The 21755-nt window shown below is 51.4% G+C and overlaps 1 protein-coding gene across 3 annotated transcripts in view; it reads left to right on the plus strand.

Annotated features, from left to right (window-relative positions):
• AP2A2 (adaptor related protein complex 2 subunit alpha 2) overlaps nt 1-21755 on the plus strand; it is a 64153-nt gene that overhangs the window by 14398 nt on the left and 28000 nt on the right. For all 3 annotated transcript variants that reach the window (XM_079928623.1, XM_079928621.1, XM_079928622.1), the window contains exons 2-4: nt 10697-10765; nt 19053-19195; nt 20568-20761. In XM_079928623.1, the coding sequence (XP_079784749.1) occupies nt 10697-10765; nt 19053-19195; nt 20568-20761 (406 nt within the window). The remainder of the gene's footprint in view (nt 1-10696; nt 10766-19052; nt 19196-20567; nt 20762-21755) is intronic.

The following is a 21755-nucleotide window of genomic DNA, read 5'->3' on the forward strand; positions in this document are numbered from 1 at the left end:
GGTAACATGGGATAATGCCTGGGTCAGGTCTGCTGAGCTGATAGGGTGTAGGGGGGTGCTCCACGAAAGGGGGGAGCATCATGCGTCACACTGCGGAGTGACATGAGTGGCAGCGGGACGCACTCCAGGCGTTGTGGGTGGTTCCTGGAATGAGTAGTGCCTGGTGAGTCGGGAGATGTGGCAGGAGAACAAGGTGGGAGGAGCAGGCCGTAGCCAGATCATGGGGAACTTCCTCTGTGGGACGTGGACCACGGACATATCTTAAACAGGAGAGTGACACTGTACAATTTATTTTTTTATTAGTAGAATAGTAATTTTGAATGCGAAGGATGGATTTTAGACTAGGTTTAAAGGCAGGAAAGCCAGTTAGGAAAAGAATGATTGCTCTGGTCTAGAGGAGATAGCAAGGGTCTGAGTCAAGGCAGTAGGAGTGGAAAGGTGGGGTGGATTTTGGAGATACAGAAATCATAATTGACAGGAGGGACGAATGGGTAAAGTCCTCTTTACTCATAGTTGCTTTGACTGTATAGCAGAAACGCCATTTAGTAAGAATGGTGGAGTGAGGACCTCTGTAAATCTACTCCTCCATAAAAGCAGTGAAAACACTGGTAAAAATGGTCAAAATAAACTTTGTTGGAACTCTGGAAATGAACCAGAAATTGACATAATCTCAGGAAGATTTATTCAGGAAAAACTGCTGAACCTCCAACTTGACCTACTGTCATTCTCCTCTCCCATGATCTGTGGTAGCATTGGAAACCATCAGCCTTGCAGCCATGGTAACTGTGAAAACCAGCAGCCTTGCAGCCATTGGAAGGGACAGATGAGATTTGAAGCCCCTCAAAAGTCCTCTTCTCAGAGTGTTGTTACTCTTTGACTGGCCTTGCAGCTTTCTGGAAAAGCCCCATTTGCAGAGCTGTCATTATTTGATCTCACTCACTGGGAAGAGCGTTACCCTTAGTGTCTTTGTGGCAAACGATCAGTGGCAGTTAATATCACAGTTGGGGGCAAACAAGAGTCTGGCCAAAATCTTAGAAGAAAGATACGAAGAATGACATGCTCTTAGGGGGCTTTGGAAAGCTCTGATAGACTCCTGTGGGTCTCGAAGGCTGCACAGAGGCAGGACTGTGTATATGCCTAGGAGAGATTTGAGAGGGCCCTAGTCTCTCACCTCTGTCTAATCTTGAGTCCCTCCACAAATAAGAAGTGAAGGCAAAGGCAGCGTTGCAGCTCCCTGAGTGCCGAAGGCGTGCCTCAGCCCTCGCACAGCTCCTTGGCCGTGTCTGGGACACTTACTAGTTCAACACATTTAAAGAAATTCCTGACCAATCATTAACTGACCACTAAGCTAACTGAGCAAAGACTTACAGTAACTGTAAACTACAGGGAACTGTAGACTCTACAGAACTAGTTCAGTAAAGTCACTAAGCAAATAACTATAGCAATAACAGCCCCTGGGAAAGGGGCAGTCTGAGTTCCAGGGTTGCCACAGTGTATTACCTGAAATACTAGTTTTCAGTAAGAACTTATGAGATGCACAAAGAAACAGGAAAATATGGTCTATTCACAGGAAAAAAGTAGTCAATAGAAACTATCCTTGAAAGGGTCCAGATGTTGGACTTAATAATACTAGACAAGGACTTTAAATTGGCTACTGTAAGTATGTTCTAAGAACTAAAAGAAACTATGTCTAAATAATTAACGTATGAGAATATCTCACCAAGTAGAAGCTATCAATAAAAAGGTAGAAATTATTTTTTAAAAAACACCATATAGAAATTCTGGAGTTGAAAATACAATAACTATGAAAAATAAAATAACTATGAAAAAATGAAAAATTCACTAGAGGGGCTCAGCAGTAGATTTGAACTGATAGAAGAAAGAAATCAGTGAATTTGGGAATAGGTTTGTTAATATAATTAAGTTAAGATCTCTGTTAAGGTAAGTACAGATCCAATCTGAGGAACAGAAAGTAAAAAGCATGAAGAAAAATGAACAGAGCCTCGGAGACCTGTGGAACACCATCAAGTGTACTGGTATACCCATAACTGGAGTCCCATAAAGAAGGAAGTAGGAGAAAGATGCAGAAAGAATGTTTGAAGACATAAACTCCCCAAATCTGGCGACAAACATTAATGTACATATCCAGGATGACTTCCAAATAGGATCCGCTCAAGGAGATCAGTACTTAGACACATCACAGTCAAACTGTTGAAAGACAAAGGAAAAAAGTTTCTTGTTTTTGGGGCGCACCACACGGCTTGCAGGATCTTAGTTCCCTGACCGGGGATTGAACCCAGGCCACAGCAGTGAAGGCACCAAGTCCTAACCACTGGACTGCCAGGGAATTCCCTAAAATTAAGTTTGTATCAAGCTAGATTGTTTTAAGTTAAGTGTTGATTATAATCCCCAGGCAATTACTAGGAAAGTAACTAAAAAAAAAACCTAAAAGAAACAAATGAATTGAAATGATGCACTGAAAAATACTTCTTAATGCAAAAGAAGACAGTGATGGAAGAATGCAGGAACATGACAGAAGACATATATAGAAAACAGCAAAGTGGCAGATGTAAGCCCTACCTTATCAGAAACTAACTTAAATGTAAATGGATTAAACCCTCAAGTTAAAAGGCAGGATTGGCAGAATGGATTAAAAAAAACATGATCCAACTAAATGCTTTCTTCGAAAGACACTATAGATCAAAAGATACAAACAAAAGATACTAGTGAAAGGAAGAAAAACGATGTGCCTTGCAAATAGTAACCAGAAGAGAGGCGGAGTGACTATACTAGTATCAGACAAAGTAGACTTTAAGACAAAAATTGTTATTAGAGTTATAGAACATTTTACTGTGGTAAAGCGTCAGGCCCTCAAGAAGATATATCAATTCTTTCTACTTTTGGCCTAGCCTCAAGACTTGCGGGATCTTAGTTTCCCGACCAGGGATTGAATCCGGGCCCATGGCAGTGAAAGCGCCGAGTCCTACCCACTGGACTACCAGGGAATTCCCAATTCTGAATATATTCATACCTAATAACAGAGCTCAAAATACATGAAGCAAAATACATGAAGAGGGACTTCCCTGGTGGCGCAGTGGTTAAGAATCCACCTGCCAATGCGGGGGACACAGGTTCGAACCCTGGTCCAGGAAGATCCCACATGCTGCGGAGCAACTAAGCCCGTGCGCCACAACTGCTGAGCCTGCGCTCTAGAGCCCGCAAGCCACAACTGCTGAGCCCGCATGCCACAACTACTGAAGCCCGCGTGCCTAGAGCCCACGCTCCGCAAGAAGAGAAGCCACCGCAGTGAGAAGCCCGTGCACCGAAATGAAGAGTAGCCCCCGCTTGCTGCAACTAGAGAAAGCCCGCGCACAGCAACGAAGACCCAACGCAGCCAAAAATAAATAAAAATTAAAAAAATACATGAAGGATTGAAGGGAGAAATAGACACTTCAACAATAATAATTGGAGACTTCAATACCCTGCTTTCAGTAAGAGATACAAGTAGACAGAAAATCAGCAATGAATAGAAGACTTGAACAACACTAAGTCAACTAGACCTAACAGACATCTATAGACTGCTTCACCCAACAAGTGCAGAATATACACGTTTTTCTCAAGTGCATATGGAACATTCTTCAGAATAGACTGTATGTTAAGCCATAAAAAAAAAGCCTCAGTAAATTTAAAAAGATTGAAATCATACGAAGTGTGTTCGCCAACCACAATGGAATGAAGTTAGAAATCAGTAACAGGAGGAAATTTGGGAAATTCACAAATATGTGGAAATCAAACACCCTCCTAAATAACCAGTGGGTCAAAGGAAAAAACACAAGGGAGATTAAAAAAATAAATGAAAATAAAATCACAACACACCAGGGACTTCCCTGGCGGTCCAGTGGTTAGGACTCTGCACTTTCACTGCTAAGGGCCCGGGTTCGATCCCTGGTCAGGGAACTAAGATCCCCGCAAGCTGTGTGGTGCAGTCAAAAAAAAAAAACCAAACCAAACAACCCACAGTGACATCCCACTTCACACACACTAACTGGGATGGCTAGAGTAAAAGTGATGGACAACAGCAAGTGGAGCAATTGGAACCCTCGCGCTTTTATAGTGGTGATGTAAAATGGTGCTGCCTTTTGGGAAAACGTCTCATCAGTTCCTCACAGTGTTAGACATAGAATTGTCGTACGACCCAGCATTTCTGCTCCTAGGTGTCCACTCGAGAGAAATGAAAGTGTGCGTTGACACAGAGACTCGCACACGAATGTTCATAGCAACATTATTCATAAGAGCCCCCAGTTCATCAGGTGATGAACAGATAACAAACTATGGTATATCCATATAATGTGATATTATTCAACAGAGAAAAGGGATGAGGTACTGATTCACGCTACCTTGAAAACAATCATTGGGAATTCCCTGGTGGTCCAGTGGTTAAGACTCCGAGCTCCCAATGCAGGGGGCCCGGGCTCGATCCCTGAACAGGGAACTAGATCCCGCATGCCGCAACTGAAGATCCTGAATGCCACAACTAAAGATCCCACACACGGCAATGAAGATCCCGAATGTGGCAACTAAGACCCCGAATGTGGCAACTAAGACCCCACGCAGCCAAATAAATAAATAAATATTTAAAAAAAAATCACACTATCTTTTGTAGGTGGTGAAAGAAGCCAATCACAAAAGAACATATAAAGATTGTATTTATATGAAATGCTTAGAGGAGGTAAGTCTGTGGAGGTGGAAGGGAGGTTAGGGGCTGAGGAGGGAGGTGTTGGTGCATGACTGCCGTTGGGTGTGGTGTTTCTTTTGGGGGAGATGAAAATTTTCCAGAATTAGATAGTGGTGATAGATGCAGAGCTCTGAATATACTCAAAGTCATTGAGTTACATGCTTTAAATGAGTGAATGGTTTGATACGTGAATTATATCACACTAAAGCTGTTAAAATAAGATATGCCTGTTAACGTTTGTCAGGGTCCAACGTGGCTTTATCTTCTGTGGCATAGCAACTTTTGATTTCTTTGAAATCTTGTTCCAGTCTGCTGCTGCTGAGGCTTTCTATTTGGAGGCCCATCCTTCCTGTGCACAAATGAAGAGAAAACATAGAGAATAGTCCTGATGACGTTCACGACGGTCTCCCGTGGGCGGGCTGCTCTGTGTGTGCTTTTTTTTTTTTTTTTTTTTTTTTTTTTTTTTTTTTGCGGTACGCGGGCCTCTCACCGCTGTGGCCTCTCCCGTTGCGGAGCACAGGCTCCGGATGCGCAGGCTCAGCGGCCATGGCTCACGGGATGTGGGAGCCACGGTTGTGGCGCACGGGCTTAGTTGCTCCGCAGCATGTGGGATCCTCCCGGACCAGGGCACGAACCTGCGTCCCCTGCATCGGCAGACGGACTCTCAGCCACTGCGCCACCAGGGAAGCCCTGTGTGTGCTTTTTGATGGTCGTCTGTGCAGCCCTCATCACAGCACTTTGTGGTGCCTCATGTGACGAAGGAGAACTGAGGCTCAGCGAGGTTAGGTTGCTGGCCTGGGCACATGGAGTGGCATTCCAGGGCAGGCTTGCTTCCAGAGTTCGCTCTGCTTCCTGCTGTGCTGACCGCCTTCAGTATCATTTTAACAGTGATACCGTCCTTCAAAAATAGGCTTTTGTTTGCTCAATTTTGAGCTTTTGGCTTACTCAGTGAAATCATTTTATATAGAGACTAAACTTTATTTTGACCAAATTTTATTGTAAATTTCAGACTTCCTGCCGTGCGATTTTGGCGGTTTGGCGTGTTAGTTATAATAAGCTGTGATAGGCCCCTGTGCTCTTTGTCTGGAATCAGGCTGTTCCCAGAACACTAGCACTGTCAGTTGATGAGCTCAGCTTGCAGGCAAGAAGAAATCGTCAACCAGCATGTTATTCCGGAAGAACGACCAGGGGCGGTAATTCTAGAAATCCAAGGGCTTTTTTCAAAGCTTGTCCCCCTAGAGTGTGTTCTTTGCTATTTACTGGACGCAAATTGTAGCTTGTTTTTGGCAGTGGTTGTGGGACAGTCTAGGTTACTCATTAGCTACCAGAGCGCCGACATCCACTGTGGGAATTGCCTGTTAGAAGCTTGGTATTTTCTGTGGCCGACAGACCTGCTGCGTTCTAGGTGGAGACAGCACAGGGTGGCAGAGGCCGGAACCTCTTCACTGTGGAACAGAGATCAAGCTACAGGCATGGCGAGGCTTGTCACCGCGTCCAGCTACGCTGGCCGATGCTTCACCCTGTTAGAATGGGCTTCAGAAGTCAGGGCAGGGCAGTGACCTCTCCCGTTCTCCCAGAGCTGATTCTGCATCTAGAAAGATCGGATTTATCGCTACATCTGCTGCCAGCAGTGTGGGGTGGCTGGGCTTCTGTCGGGAGGGAAGTGCAGCTTGAGTGAGCATGAACTGGGGGTGGGGAAGGCCCCTAGGGCCCCAGCGCGTGCGTTTCTCCCAGGTGTCCTCACCACCTGGAGGAGGATGGCAGTTCGGTAAATTTCGGGCATAAGTTTGATTTGAACGCGTTGATCTGTGTGTGGTGTCAGTCCCCCACGGCCATACTCGACTTTCTTTAAAGCCTCACCTTGGACAGGAGTGTGGGAACCGGAGCAATTCCCAAGGGTGTTCCCAGGGCTGCCGCTCAGGCACAGCCTCGCCCCGTCGGGTGGAAGCACCACCACCAGCCAGCGAGGGCCAGCGTTTGTGGGCTTGTGTCCTTGGCCCCCGAGGTCTTGTTTCCCCTGTGTGATGAGGCACTCAGGCATGGTCCAGTCAGTGGACCAGGTGTCCAGCCCACACCTGAGCCTGCACGAGTCTGAGGAAATCTGATTTTCTTCCTTGTATCAGCTGCTTTTTTCCCCAGGTGTTCAAAAGATTTTTTTTCTTCTTCTTCTTTTTTTCTTTTTTTTTTGGCCGTGCTGTGTGGCTTGTGGGATCTTAGATCCCCGTCCAGGGATTGAACCTGGACCTTGGCAGTGAGAGTGCAGAGTCCTAACCACTGGACTGCCAGGGAATTCCCAGGATTTTTTTTTTTTTTTCTTTAAAATCCAGTGGTTTTATTAGAATATGTTTTGGTGTGTGTTATTTGGGGTCGGTATTCCCAGGTATGTGGTGTGGTTTTCTATGTGGTTTTAAATCTTTTATTTACTTTGTTTAATTTCAGGAAAGCATTTTCAAATGATGCGCTTTAGGCCGTTCCACTGCCCAGTTGGCTGTCTTCCTCAGGGACTCCTACTGCCCATATGCTGCATCTTTGTCCATTTTCAGTATTTGCTCCTTTCTCCTGTATCCTTTATCTCTTTATTCATTTCTTTTTGCTTTAACTAATTGTTTCTTTTCATTCTTTTCATCTTCTGTTTCTCTCCAGACCTCTGTTGTGTATATTTGTTCTTCTGTTCCGTTTCTTAATTTACTTATTTTAAAAATTTATTTATTTTTGGCTGCATTGGGTCTTCGTTGCTGCACGCGGGTTTTTTCTCTAGCTGCGGCGAGCGGGGGCTACTCTTGTGTGCGGGCTTCTCATTGCGGTGGCTTCTCTTGTTGTGGAGCACAGGCTCTAGGCACGTGGGCTTCAGTAGTTGTGGCACACGGGCTCAGTAGTTGTGGCTCGCGAGCTCTAGAGCGCAGGTTCAGTAGTTGTGGTGCATGGGCTTAGTTGCTCTGCGGCATGTGGGATCTTCCCGGACCAGGGCTCGAACCCGTGTCCCCTGCATTGGCAGGTGGATTCTTAATGACTGAGCCACCAGGGGAGCCCTCCTTCTGTTTCTTATTCCTCATTTTTTTTTTTTTTTGGATGTGCCACGCAACTTGTGGGATCTTAGTTCTCCGACCAGGGATTGAACCTGGGCCCTTAGTAGTGAGAGCGCAGAGTCCTAACCATTGGACCACAAGGGAAGTCCCTCTTATTCTTCGTTTTTGAAATGATTTTTTAAATTTCTAATTTACCTGGTTTCTCTTAACTAACGTCTGAGTTTTTCTGTGGGTTTTTAAGTGTCTTCCCTGTTTTTCTTACTGTTCTCCAGCTTGTTTGGAGATAGAGGCTCCAGTGTTGCTGTGGTCTGTGCGCTGCCTGTCTGCCGGGTGTTGTTTTACTCTTTCCCCCCTTCCTTGTCGTCTCTGTGTGGAGTGTAACTTGCTTGTCTTACGTGGAGTTCGTCCTCTGGGCTGTGGCAGGGTTGGGGGGCAAGGTCCAAGGTGGCTTTCCTGTGGCACAGACTCCCTCCTCCACCGTCTTCACCAGGCGGTGCTTCCAGGCTTTCCTGGGCCCTGTCCACCGGTCTCTGTGGCCCTCCCTGTCCCTCGTCACTGTGCCAGCCCCCGGTCACGCTCCGCCCCGTGTAGTCCCCCGGGTCTGTTTGGGGCTCTCCCTTCTACCTCCCCTTGCCCAGGTGTATTGCTGTGAGGTCTTGTGGCTTTTAGTAGTTTCCCTTTTGAGGGAACTGTGCTCAGAGATGCGGAGTAATTTCCCCTTGGTTGCAGAGTGAATCAGAGTCTGCTTTTGTCCTTGGACCCCTGTGCCTCTCCTCTGGGGGAGCCTGACCTCCCCTGATTGAAACAAGTGTGTGTGTGTTTGCTCTAAATTGGCTGATTTGAAAACAGCTTTGGCTGGAGAGCCCTAGCTTCTCACCCCAGCCCCGGTCTTGTTGCCCAGAGGGAGTGCAGCGCATCCGTTCGCTTCTGTTTCTTCTGCTGGCTACACCTAAGCTCCAAACTACATGCTTTTGGTTTTATTTTGTGATTTACCCGTCTGGGGTAGTAGCTATAGATCCCCGTAGTTTGTTTAGCATGTTGCCCCCTATCCAGTACCTCCTAATCTTTTTATGATTTCTGCTCTGGTTCTGACCCGTCTTGACTCTGAACAACACAAGTTCCTGCCATGCAGGGGTCTCTGTTTCCCTTGGGCTTGGGCGGGTAGAGCAAAGTGCGAGTACCGGAGAGCAGCACAGACACACAGGTTCCTGCACCCTTGTGAGAAGCACACGCGCACACAAATGCGTACACGCGGGCACGCACACTTGCACACACACGTGGGCCCTCCTGTGCGCCGTGCTCTGTCCACACTCAAGCCAGGCTGTGGGCAGAAGGTGCCCATGACCTTGTTTTCGTGGCCCTTTCAGTCAGGTCAGAAAAGCCTACTTCAGCAAAGGTGTTACTTTTTCAGGAAAACTTAAGAAAAAATTTGCCCTTAACCCACCGCTCCGGGGCATCCGGCCCGCTGCTCTACGTGGTGCCCCCTTGGGTTCTCGGGGCACCTCTTCCAGATGGGGAAGCTGGCACAGCTGGGAGCTGCCTCCCCGCAGTGCACTCAGGGCTGAGAAGGAGGGTCAGGATCCCCTCCCTGACCCCCTGATCCCCCCTGGTTCCCCAGATCCGCCTGCTGGGCTTGTTTTGTTAAAGTTCTGCAACCTCCCCTCCCCCCCACTTGGAACGGCAGCTCCTGAGGGCAGGATGTGTTGTTTTAACCTAAGTCCTGGCACCTTGAACAGCACGTGGGGGGTAGCCTGCCTCTGTGCCCTGTCTGGGCCAGGGGCTTTCTAGGGTAGGAGTGGCTCAAAGGAGGGTTCCATTACACTCAGGCAGATGTTAAACCCTGTTTATTAGCGAGTTAGTCGTGAAAGATAACTGGCGTTGTGGGAGTGCCCTGGGGAGTGGGAGGCTGCCTCACTGCGAGGTGAGATAAGCTCCAGTGTGGCAGTGACGGAGGCTGGGCGGGTGGGCAGCGAGTCTGCAGGACGGCCTGGTGAGCCCAGCGTGTGGGCACCTGTGAGGCCCCAGCCTGGCAGTGCTCCAGTGCGGGTGGTTGCTGTGGCAGCCTTTCCTTCCCCTGGGAGTAGAGTCACCGAGCCAGGGACTAGCCTGGGGAGGGCCTTTAATAGTGAACTTAATTCCTGCTTTCCAGAAGCGATGGAAATTTACTCAAGTGTGAACTTACAACTCACCTGCCCTGTGTGACGAACAGCTTCTTATATTTTTACAGTACTTGTTAAGATGTGTGGCCCTGGAAGAATCGTCTCTGCTCTCTAGGCCTGTTTCCACACCTAGTCAAGGTGGGCTGAAGCTGAACGCACGTGCCGACGCTTGTTGAAGGAGGGCCGATTTAGCACTAGCTGCAGGATGTAGGCGAAGTGGGACTGTCATGTATTTCTTTAATGTACCTTCCATCCTTTTTTAATATATTGGATGATTCCCAAACTTCATTGGATGTTGTAAAAGTGGACCTATCAGATTTTGTAGGTTGGTGCATTTCATAAAGAAAGAAAATTCGAAGCCTACAGTAGTTAAACCTTTATAATTTTTAGAATTATCTGTGGCAGTAAAAGTCAATTTTAGGAGTAAACTACTAGCTGCTGATGATAGCTAGCACTGCTTTGAGAGTTTCCAGGTCCAGGACGGTGGCGAAAAGGCAGAGCTGAACATGTGACGTGGGGTGGCAACTCCCCTCTCTCCTGGGGGCTTCGTGGACTTGCCGGTCCTGATGGGGAGCAGCCGCACCAGACTGTGTCAGAGCCCGGCTTCTGCCTCACCCACCTCCTGCCTGGCTTCAGGTGGAGGCCGGTTGCTTCTTTCCTTGCGCTCCTAAGAGCCCTGATGCTGCGTTTAATTCTGATGTATCAGTTTTGTTAGGGAGTGGGTGTTTGTTTAGAGATCAGTTAAAGCAAGATGCATTTGTGTTCTCTTTTTTTAGGCAAAAGTAAAGAAGCAGAAATAAAGAGAATAAACAAAGAGCTGGCAAACATTAGATCAAAGTTTAAAGGTAAGTGTTTAATCTTTGTCATGAGATGTTCTTTTGTAAATTTTATAAAGTAGGGACTTAATCTCATCTTTATTTTTTTTCACTTCAAACCAAAGTTAAGGTCTCAGTGCAGTTACTGTCCTGGCTTTGTTGGTGTTTAAAGTCAAGCCAGTGGTTATTCTGGAGTCGTTTGATGGTTTGTGTAGAATTGATCAGATAGCGGGTCCCCTCCTGTGACCAGCCTTTTCCTGGAGCTGGAAGGATGCTTGTCTAGAGCAGCTGTCTCCCCACCCCCGGCCCTGGACTCTGCTCCACAGGGTGCAGGAGCACGTGAGTCAGTGGACCTGATGCAGAGTGTGCGTCTCGGGTGGGGAACTGCTCTGCGTAGAAGTCCTGCACGGTCACCTGAGCTCTTCCAACGTGGACGTGTCTTCCTCTGCGTTAGTGAATAACGCACCATGTTGTCTAATCCACTCAGGGAGACAGCCTCTCTGCGAGCCAGGTTTTGGGGCGGACACCTCCCCTGAGCATCCTCATTTGGAGGAATTGTCAAGGGTAGATTTTCAGTCTCGGGACATGTTTATGAAAGACCGGTTAATCCCTTAAGCCTTAATTTTTCAGTTGAGTTTCACAGATTTGAGACCTCGTTCAAGTCTCTGAGCAGACATTAGCCACGGGAGTGGCTGAAATTGCCCAGAAAAAATGAGTAGAGGAGGGAGCCAGGACCGAGACCCAGGGAACTGGGGGCAGCAGAAGACAGGATTTCCTGGGGTCGGAGCTTTTTCAGGGTTTGAGCATGGACGTCCTGTGTGATCAGATGATGCGAACACGCGTGGGATTTGAGTTGTTACCAACATATATGCCCTGCCGAGCCCTCGGAAGGCGCTGTGCTTTACTGTTAGCCAGGCCCAGGATCCGCTAAGGCCTGCGAAACTCTGAAATTGTATGTGAAATGGTTTGGCTATATGTATTGTGTGTGTGTGTGTGTGTGTGTGTGTGTGTGTGTGTGAGGGGTTGTCTATAACTTTCATTGCTTAAAAATTTTTTTAAAATTTAGACTTAACTTTTTGTAGAGCAGTTCTAGGTTCCCAGCAAAACTGAGAGGAAGGTACAGAGATTTCTTGTACCCGTCCTGTCCCCACACAGGCACAGCCTCCCCATTATCTGCTTCCCTACCAGAGCGGTTCATTGGTCACAGCGAACCTGCGTGGGCACGCCATCGCCAGCCCAGATCGACACCTCACGTTAGGGTTCGTTCTTGTGCATTCTGTGCGTGTGGACGGACGCATGTATGCTGACAGCGCCCAGCGTTGTAGCCTCACACAGAGCGCTTTCACTGCCCTAAGGATCCTCTTTGCTCTCCTATTCATCTCTCCCTCCCTTCGACCCCTGGCAACCACTAATCTCTTTACTGTCGTGGTAGTTTTGCCTTTTCCAGAATGTCATAGAGTTCGCAGCATGTGGTTATATGGCCTTTCCCCGTTGCCTTCTTTCACTTAGTTATACACATTTAAGGTTCCTTCATGTCTTTTAGTGGCCTGACAGCTCATTTCTTTTTAGCTGGATAATATGCCACCGTCCAATGTACCAGTTTCTTTATCCATCCACCTATTGAAGGACGTCTTGGTTGTTCTCAGGTTTTGGCAATTATGAATAAAATTGCTAAAAACATCAGTGTGCAGGTTTTAGTGTGGACATAAGTTTTCAGCTCCTTTGGGTAAATACCAAGGAGCGTGATTGCCCATCACGTGGTGAGGGTATGTGTAGTTTTGTAAGAAACCGCCCAGTTGTCCCCCACAGTGGCTGCACCATCCGCATCCCCACCGGAGCCGGGTGAGGGTCCCTGTGCCCCACGTCCTCACTGCATTTGGTGTTGTCAGTGTCTGGATCTGAGCTGCTGCGATAGTGTGTAGAGGTATCTCGTTACTGTTTCATCATATGCGTTTCCCTGATGACACGTGATGTGGAGCATTCTTTCATGTGTTCATTTGCCGTCTGTATATCTTCTCTGATGAGGGGTCTGGAACGTCCACTACTTCCTAAAAGGGAGCGTATAATGTGGTGATGAGAGCTAGGCTGCCCTGACTACCCCCAGCTCGCACTTGCTCTGATAGCCAGTTACTAGCTGGGTTACCCTGTTGAGTGACTTACCCCTCTGCGCCTTTAAATGGGGTGCTGATGGCCTCAGGCTGGGTTCTCTGTGAAGCAGACCCTGTGATGGGGTTGGAGGACAGAAGATCGACTAGAGAGTGACACCGCGGATTATAAACAGAGGAAGCAGGTTGGCTGGGGGCAGAGGAGGCCGCAGATAGAGGTGTTGGTCCGTCAGCGTTGTCACTAGCCCTCGAGGGAGCTTCGGAGTGCAGACTGTCTGGTAGAGGGTCTGGCATGGGCTGGGGACGTCGCTTGGCCATGGCTCGTAAGCCGAGGAAGGCAGATCCTGACCCCGACAGAGCTGACCCACTCCTGGCACCTCCAGGCCTTCGTCGAAGGGGCGGATGATGTCTGCTGCTGCAACTGTGTGCGTGTGTGTGGAAACACAGGCGCATTCCTGGGGAGGAACGCAGTGCCTAAGAGATGTTCCCCATGTGGTTAGAAGAGGGTGAATCTTCAAACTGTCTTTAAATATTTGGGGACAAACAAGACTTCTGTAGTTTCTCCTGCCCCCGAGCCTGTCTCAGCTGAGCCCTTCTGGGCAGGGAAGGAGGCTCGCTCTTCTCTGTTAACCAGTTAGCGTTTATGGAGCGTGTGTGCCCTGAGTGGCAGCAGACAAGGGAAAACCTACTCCTTGTTCTCAGGAGTATGTGCTCTGGGGGCTGCACTCGCACTTCTCCATCCGTGCTGTCCACCGGAAACGCAGGCACGTGCTGAATTCTCAGTTTGCTGGTAGCCACGTTAAAAAAGAGTAAGAAGAAGCAGATGAAGCTAAATTTAATATATTTTATTTGATTTAGTGTACCTAAAATATTATCATTGCAGCATGTAGTCAGTAGCAAAGGTTATTGAGATGTTGTACATGTTTTTCATGCCCAGTCTTTGGAACGTCCCACGTGGAACACATTCAGTTCAGACCAGTGCAGGCCAAGTACTCAGTAGCCCCATGTGGCCGAAGCCGCCACATCGGCTAGCGCACAGCTCAACCAACTCTTCCACTGGAAGCGGCTTAAAAAGAGACCCAGTATTAAAAAAATCTTGAAAGCATCATAGAGCAAGAAGAGAAGAGAACTCCTGGCCCATGAAAGCAAGCAGAGCACTCATCTCTCTGTGCCGGGAGGGAGTTTGCTAACCCCAGAGGAGCAGCCCTGAAACAGAGCCTGGTTTGGGTGACCTTCAGTGTCTAGAGGGGCGGTTGTCAGTCAGGGTGATTTTGCCCCCAGGGGACAAAGGCCGTCGGGACTGGGGATGGGCGTGCTGCTGCCATCTAGTGGGTGGAGGCCAGGGAGGCCGCCGGACACCCCACTGCACAGAGGAGAGCCCCCCAGAACCCCCTGGCCTGAGGAGGCCCAGTGCTGAGGCTGAGCAGCTGGGGTCTAGGAGGAGGGTCATCCCAGAGCCCCCAGTGCGAGGCCTTCTTCCATTTTAAACTGAGGCCCTAAAGGTGGCTGCCCTTAGGGCAGGAGTGACCCGGAGTGAGCCCGTCCTGCCCCAGGCCTGCAGCGGGACTTCACACGCAGTCCTCTGGAGGAAGAGGTTACCATCACAGGCTGAGTGATTCCTCCAGGTAACTTCTCAAGGATGGTGTCCAGCACCTAGTCACAGATCATCAGGCACACAAAGAATCAAGACTGCACAGCGAGAACCAGCAGAGAAAACAGAAACAGAATCACAGAGGCCTCCGAGACCAGATTCAGATGACAATGAAGAACTAGGTTTACTGTTTTTAAAGAAATAAAAGACGAACTTGAAAATTTCAGTGGGAAGCTTGGGAAGTATAAAAAGTGACATAGCAGATTTTGAAATAAGACCAAATGGAAATTCTAGAACCGAAAGATGCAGAACTAAAATGAAGAACTCGGGTGGATATAGCCACAGGCACGTTCTGAAAGATGGGTAAGGAAACAGCCCGTCCTGAATGCAAAGCAGCAGGGTGGGTGAGAGACACAGGCGTGCGGTTCAAAGGCCTGCAGGGTTAAGTGACCTCCTGGGAGGAAGGGGGAGCTGGTGTGACAGAACTTTCCAGAATTCATGAAATGCACTAAACCTCAGACTCAATAAACACAGTTACAATAAATAAATAAGATGAAATCTACACCTAGACACACTATTGTGAAAATGCAGAAACCCAAGACAGGAAATCTTTGAAGTTGCCAGAGGGGGAAGAGATGGGCCGTCTTCACAGGGTCCTCGTGGAAGCCGACTTGTCAGAGGGACGAGGGGCAGCGGAGCGGAGGATGGTCCCAAAGTGCTGGACAGTAGCAGCTGGCTAACAGTGTCCTTTAAGAATGAAGCTAAGGGGCTTCCCTGGTGGCGCAGTGGTTGAGAGTCCGCCTGCCGATGCAGGGGACACGGGTTCGTGCCCCGGTCCGGGAAGATCCCACATGCCGCGGAGCGGCTGGGCCCGTGAGCCATGGCTGCTGAGCCTGCGTGTCCGGAGCCTGTGCTCCGCAACGGGAGAGGCCACAACAGTGAGAGGCCCGCGTACTGCAAAAAAAAAAGAAGAAAAAAAAGAATGAAGCTAAAAAAGACCTTTGCCAGACAAAAAAGGAGAGTTTCCCATCAGAAGTCCTGTGCTGAAGGAGAGTCTAAAGGATGTGCTTCGGGCCAGAGACAAATGGTCCTGGACGCAGATGGAGGAAAGGTGAGGTGGGCGTGCAGGTGAGTGTACAGGCTGCCGGTGGCCATGGCGTCTGGTGGAGTCCTTGGCGGCAGACACACAGAGGTGGTGATGCTCGGGCAGGGCCCGGGGCCTCAGGGCAGTGCCCGTGTGAAAGCCTTGCCCTTGACAGAGCCGGGCCGTGCCCTCACGTGCGCTGTCGACCACTGAGGGAGGGCGTGGCGCCACCTCCTCGCCTAAGCTCGTCTCCCCGGGCAGGCCCAGAGCCCCTTGTAGGTGGGGCGCCCACCCTGCCCTGCCCTGCACACCCGCCAGCCTGCTTGTGGAAGCCACCGAATGGGAGGTCGTTAGGGCTGCAGTGGGCCTGCCCTCAACCTTGGAACCTCTAGAAAACAGCTGTTGTGTTGTCCTGCCCAGAGGTGGGAAAACGTCTTCTGGCTGGTGGCCTTCGGAGGTTTACCAGGTAACACACGCTCATTTGCTCATTCACTGCTGGGCGCTCACTCAATCCCAGGTGCCAGGGGTAGAAAGATGAATAAAAAGCGTTTCTGTAAAGAATGTATGTTTTTACAGGTAAAGAAAGACTTGAAAAAGCCACCCCATTTGATCGAGGGAACGCGAACGTATACGTATGGGGGGGCGCTGTTCCCTTCCCCGCCTGGCGGCCGTCACCTGGCTTTACCACTTGCCGTCATTTTGCCCGTGTTCTTTTTTTTTTTTTAAAATAAATTTATTTATTTAGTTTTGGCTGCGTTGGGTCTTCGTTGCTGCGCACAGGCTTTCTTTAGTTGTGGCGAGTGGGGGCCACTCTTTTCTGCAGTGCGTGGGCTTCTCATCGAGGTGGTTCCTCTTGTTGCGGAGCACGGGCTCTAGGCGTGCGGGCTTCAGTAGTTGCGGCTCATGGGCTCAGTAGTTGTGGCTCGCGGGCTCTAGAGCGCAGGCTCGGTAGTTGTGGCGCACAGGCCCAGCTGCTTCGCGGCATGTGGGATCCTCCCAGACCAGGGCTCGAACCCGTGTCTCCTTCATTGGCAGGTGGATTCTTAACCACTGCGCCACCAGGGAAGCCCCTTGCCCGTCTTCTTTCATCTTTTGCTCTTCTTTTTTTCCTGGGATGTTTTGACAGAGTAATTTTTAAAAAATTGGTTTTCTGAGATACAGTTTGCTCACAATAAAGTTCACTTGTTTTAAGCGTGCGCTTTGAATTTTGGCAAAAATGCACGTGTTCGTGCACCCACCCCCACAGACACAACAGAGAACATTCCCACCCCCCAAAATGTTCCCTCGTGTCCCTTTGCACCTAACACCCTTCCCAGCCCCCAGCAGCCCCTGGTCTTCCTTCTGTCACCGCACATCTGCTCTTCCTAGATATTTCACATGAAGGGAATCAGGCAGTGTGAGGCCTCTGGTGTCTGCTTGCTGTGACTTACGTTTGCGTTTGGGGTTTGCCCGCGTCGTGGTGGGTTGCCTCACGGTGCGCTGGCTCACCAGGGTGGGCGTCTGGGTTTGTTCCTGTGCTGTCGGCTAGGCGTGGAGCTGCTGTGAGTCCTGGTGTGCGGGACTTGTGTGGACGCCTGGTGTCGTTCCCATTGGGAAGGTACCTGGGGATGGAGTGGCCGGGCCACGTGGAAGGTGGATGTTTAACCTTTTAAGAACCTGCCACACGTTTTCCAGAGTGGCTGCATCATTTTGTGCCCCCGCCAGCCGTGTGTGAGTTCCCAGTCCCTCCACGTTCTTACCAGCACGTGGTATGGTTAATCTTTTAAATCTTGGTGTTTCTAGTGGGTGTGCAGCGACACCTGACTGTGGTTTTAATCTGCGTTTCCCTTTTTTAACAATTGAATTCAGTTAAGTGCTATGAGAATGAAGAAGACACCCCAGGTCTGTGGGGATGCTGGGGAGGGAAGAGTTAATACCCTGGTGCCAGCAGTTCTGAAGCATCTCACAGCCCGCGGCGTGCTTTAACTGAGCTCCAGAAGATGACAGGGGCGCCCTCCTTGTCCATCCTTGGCATCTTAGTCTTTTTACTTCTTTGAACATAAGAAGATACTCGTTGAGGGTTAGGGTCAGGGTTGAACGCCAGTCTCAGTGAGAGAAAGGGTGAAAAAGGATCACAGTTAAAAGTCCTCCAGAAGGATTCGGTCACCAGGGCTCAGACGCGTTTCCCTAGAGACACTGGCTCTTATCCCGTGTCACGGCAGCACCGGGGCCGAGACCCTTGACTGTTCTTGCCTGCGCTGTGGCCCTCACCTTCTTGTGTGCTTGGCTTTCAAGTGTGTGCGTCTGTAAGTCTCCCAGCGTTGGGCAGGGCTGTGGGAGGGACGCTGGGTCCATGTCCTGAAGCAGCAGAGAAAGAGCCCCTTTGGCCTCCAGGCCGCATCCAGCACGCAGTCTGGCCGGCTGTTCCCTGGGCTCTGAGTGGCAGGGACCACTCTCCAGGGGGTGAGAGGAGGGGGCGGCCCTCTTGGCTTGCTTGTCAAAGGAGGCTTTCAGAGGTGATGGAATTCAGGCTGGTTCTTGAGGGGTGGCCGGGTGGGTAGGAGACGGGGGCTGCTGCTTGCCGTGGGCTGCGTGTCCTGTGTCTGCAGATGCTCTCCCACGGAGACGGGGACGGGTCCCAGCCAGGAAGTGACAGAGCTGGGCTCCTCGGGTGCAGCGGGCAGATGAGCGAGTGGGGGTGGGGGTGGGAGCCAGACCTGGTCTGACATTATGTTGTTTGGTCATTGAATCATATGCCAGTCTGCTGCTCAGAAGGAGGGAGGGTTTCTCAGAGCTCCCCAGTGCCAGGTGTCCAGCTGGCTGGCCGACTCGTGATCACTGTCACCCTGGGGAATCTTGGTGGGGTGCCTCTTTCTTCTAGACAGCGCTTTGATGCCGGCCAGCGCTTGTCCCTGGAGCACGAGTGGCCTGACCCCGCACTGTGAGGAGCGTTGCTGTCATTGTCTTCCTGGCTCCCATGTCTGGCCCTTGACAGTGTGGCAGTGGCGTCAGTGTGATGCCCAGCTCGGAAGACGGCAGCCTTTCTGGCTGTCCTCTTTGTAATCTGCTAAGGAGCGTTTTACACTTCTCAGGGGAAATAAGAACCTCTGGTATTTAAAATGGCAGGGTTTAGTGGTCCTTCTTAAAATGGCATCTTATACTCTGCCAGCGACACGTCTTGAAGGTGCCTTGCTGTGATCTCCTGTGAGAGGCGTAGTCACGCTGTGATTAGGGTGAAGACACAGAAGCCCTTCTGGTCCTTTTATGTGTGACTTTTAGGGTGGGTGATTTGTTCTAAAACTGGGTGTAATGAAAGATTATTTAGAATGTGTTCACCTGCCTAAATTAGTAAACATGTTTAAAAGATTAAGTTGCTGGTTAAGACAGGGCGGCCCTGGCAGGGTTGTGGCCGGCGGGAACGAGGCCCTGGGGCTGTCCTGGGAAGGCAGGGGTTCCGGCTGCTGCTCTGTCAGGGAGTCCCACGTGCAGCGCCTCCTGGAGGCCGGCCCCTCGCGCCCCGCTGTCTTGCCTCTGCCCTGCCCCGCCTCCCTTCCGCAGGCGACAAGGCCCTGGACGGCTACAGCAAGAAGAAGTATGTGTGCAAGCTGCTCTTCATCTTCCTGCTGGGCCACGACATCGACTTCGGGCACATGGAGGCCGTGAACCTGCTCAGCTCCAACAGATACACCGAGAAGCAGATCGTGAGTGCGCGGGGGCGGGGGTTCTGCCCAGCAGGTGGTCGTTTAGTGTCCTGCTCTTTCTCCGCACCTTCCATCTAGTCTGGGGGTTTCCCGTGGCTTCCGGTGGGAGCTGCACCAAACCCCCGTTCGACGCGAGGGGTGCCGTTTCCCATGGGTCCGCCTTAGAGGGCAGGGAAGAGCGTTTCCTTCCCCTCAGTGCCTTGCTGACGCGTGTCACAGATGAGTTCACCCAGTGGCCCTTGCGGCCACTGCCTGTTTCTGAACCAGGCCCCACACACCCACATGGTTTAAGAGCCAAGCGCAGGTGGCGGGCCTCGCCTTGCTCCCAGCTGGCCCAGTGCCTGGGCCCTGCCCACGCCAGGCTTTGTGATTGTAGCCCTGCATTCTCTTGGAGTAACCTGATTTGTGTGTTTTCTTGAGTGTTACAAAATAACATTTTCCTGTTGTCCAAAAATTTAACTTACAGAAAGTGAAAAAATACCCTAGATGCCCCAGGAGTTCTGTTAAGTATTGGTATTTACTCAACAGGAATTTATCGAGTGTCTGCCACGGACCCAGCAGTGTGCTGGGGGTCCCTGGGGACTTACGACCATAAGCAGATGTGGACCCTGCTCTGTTCCAGGGGGGAGATGGCATCAGACAGCCCTGTACACAGAGAATAGAGCTGTGGGCAGTGCCCAGTGAAAGAGGCGTGTAGAACCCTCCAGACCCTGAGAAGCGGGTGGCTAATAGGGAGGGCTTCCGGGGGGCATCCTGAGCTGAGACTGAGGCCAAGGGGTGCACTGGGGGCCAGGGCAGACAGAGCCGCAGCACCCAGTCAAGGCGCGTACGCGGAAGGGAAGGCAGTGAGCTCCTCCTGAGACCGACGGGGGCTGAGAGGTCAGCGTGTCCCTGCGTGGGAGGGCGTGGACAGCGGGGGTGACAAGGGGCTGGAGTTTGGCCTGGTGGTAAGCGGAAGCTGGGGCCTGGAGACAGAGTGGAGAGAGGGGACAGCGGCAGTCAGCCGGGTTGCTGGAAATCGCCGTAGCGGCCCCGTTCCAGCTGAGGCGGGGCCTTTCCATCCTGTTCAGGCCGTGCTGAGCACAGGTGCCCATGGATGGGTGAGTGGGATGGGGGCACCAAGGTGTCTGATGCCGCTGGGGACAGTGCCTCTTAGGTTCGTCCCACAGAATCGTTCACAGCGGAATCCGGGGACAGAACTGGCATTTTCAGCAGAAGGCAGCTGGTCCTCCGTGGCCTGACGGCCGCAGCGCCCCGAGCAGATGAGATGGTGCTGGGGCTTGCTGGCGGCCGAGGTGTCCGAGGTCTGCCTGGTGTCCGAGGCACTCGGCTTGTCACGAGCGCTGTGCTCTCTCGCCCCTCTGGAACCCAGGGCTACCTGTTCATCTCGGTGCTGGTGAACTCCAACTCGGAGCTGATCCGCCTGGTCAACAACGCCGTCAAGAACGACTTGGGCAGCCGCAACCCCACCTTCACGGGCCTGGCCCTGCACTGCATCGCCAACGTGGGCAGCCGGGAGATGGCCGAGGCGTTCGCGGGGGAGATCCCTAAAATCCTCGTAGCCGGGTATGTGTCCGGTGCCCTGCTGCTGAGAGTGTGGCCACCTCTCACGTTAAACAGATCAGCTGTGTGACTGTTGAAGGATTTATGGAGTGAGCTAACCTCCCCATCTCACGTCTCACGTGGTGGGGAGACGGGGAGGCCAGGTGAACCTTCCGTCCAGGCAGAGGGAGCGCGGCCGTCCTGCGGGCACGGGGCCCCTTCTCGCCCTTTCGCAGAAGCGTTCACACACCCCAATCCTGAGACTTCCCAGCACCCCACACCCCCACCCTCTCCAATCTGGAGGGGAGCTGAGTGGGGCTGAGCAGGCAGGTCTGGAAGAGTTTCCAACAGCGCTGTGCCGGGCTGGGCCACGGGGCATGGCGGAGGCGGGCCCCCCTCCTGTTCCAGGACACGCTGCACCTTGCGAAGGTGACACAGAGCCCACACCCGGGCAGCACGGCTGGCTGAATAGGGTCCCAGCCCAGGGGGCTCGTCAGGACTCAGGGGACTGGGTTCTGTGGGACAACCAGCGAGCAGGTGGAGCAGGACTCGGCAACTCCAGCTCCTCTGGCCGCGGGGGGTGGGGCCGTGGGGGACGGGGCCGCGGGGGAGTGGGAACGACCCTCAGACAGCGCAGTGGAGAGGCGGGGAGGCTGTCGGGAAGCGTACCCACGCCTCACCAGAGCACGTGGGTGTAGACGCCTGGTTCTCAGTGAGTGGTGTTGCCCCAGCATGTTCGGTCGTCACCACAAAGGGTGTTTTCCTGGCATCTCATGGGTGGAGCCCAGGCATGCAGCTAGACCCCCTACGGTGCACAGAGAATGATCAGCCCGAGGTGGCAGCTGTGCAGGACGGAGCACCTTGGCCGTGAGCAAGAAGCAGTGCAGTGGCAGGGTGGCCACAGGCCCGGGGAGTGTCGGGTGTGTGGCTGCAGGCCTGGAGGAGTGCCACCGGGGTGTCACACCAGAGGCAGACGGAGGAGCCAGGCTGGAAGAGAGGTCACGGAACTGCCTGATGG

This window comes from Stenella coeruleoalba (assembly GCF_951394435.1).
Source record: "Stenella coeruleoalba genome assembly, chromosome: 8".
In the NCBI taxonomy this organism is placed as follows: Eukaryota; Metazoa; Chordata; class Mammalia; order Artiodactyla; family Delphinidae; genus Stenella; species Stenella coeruleoalba.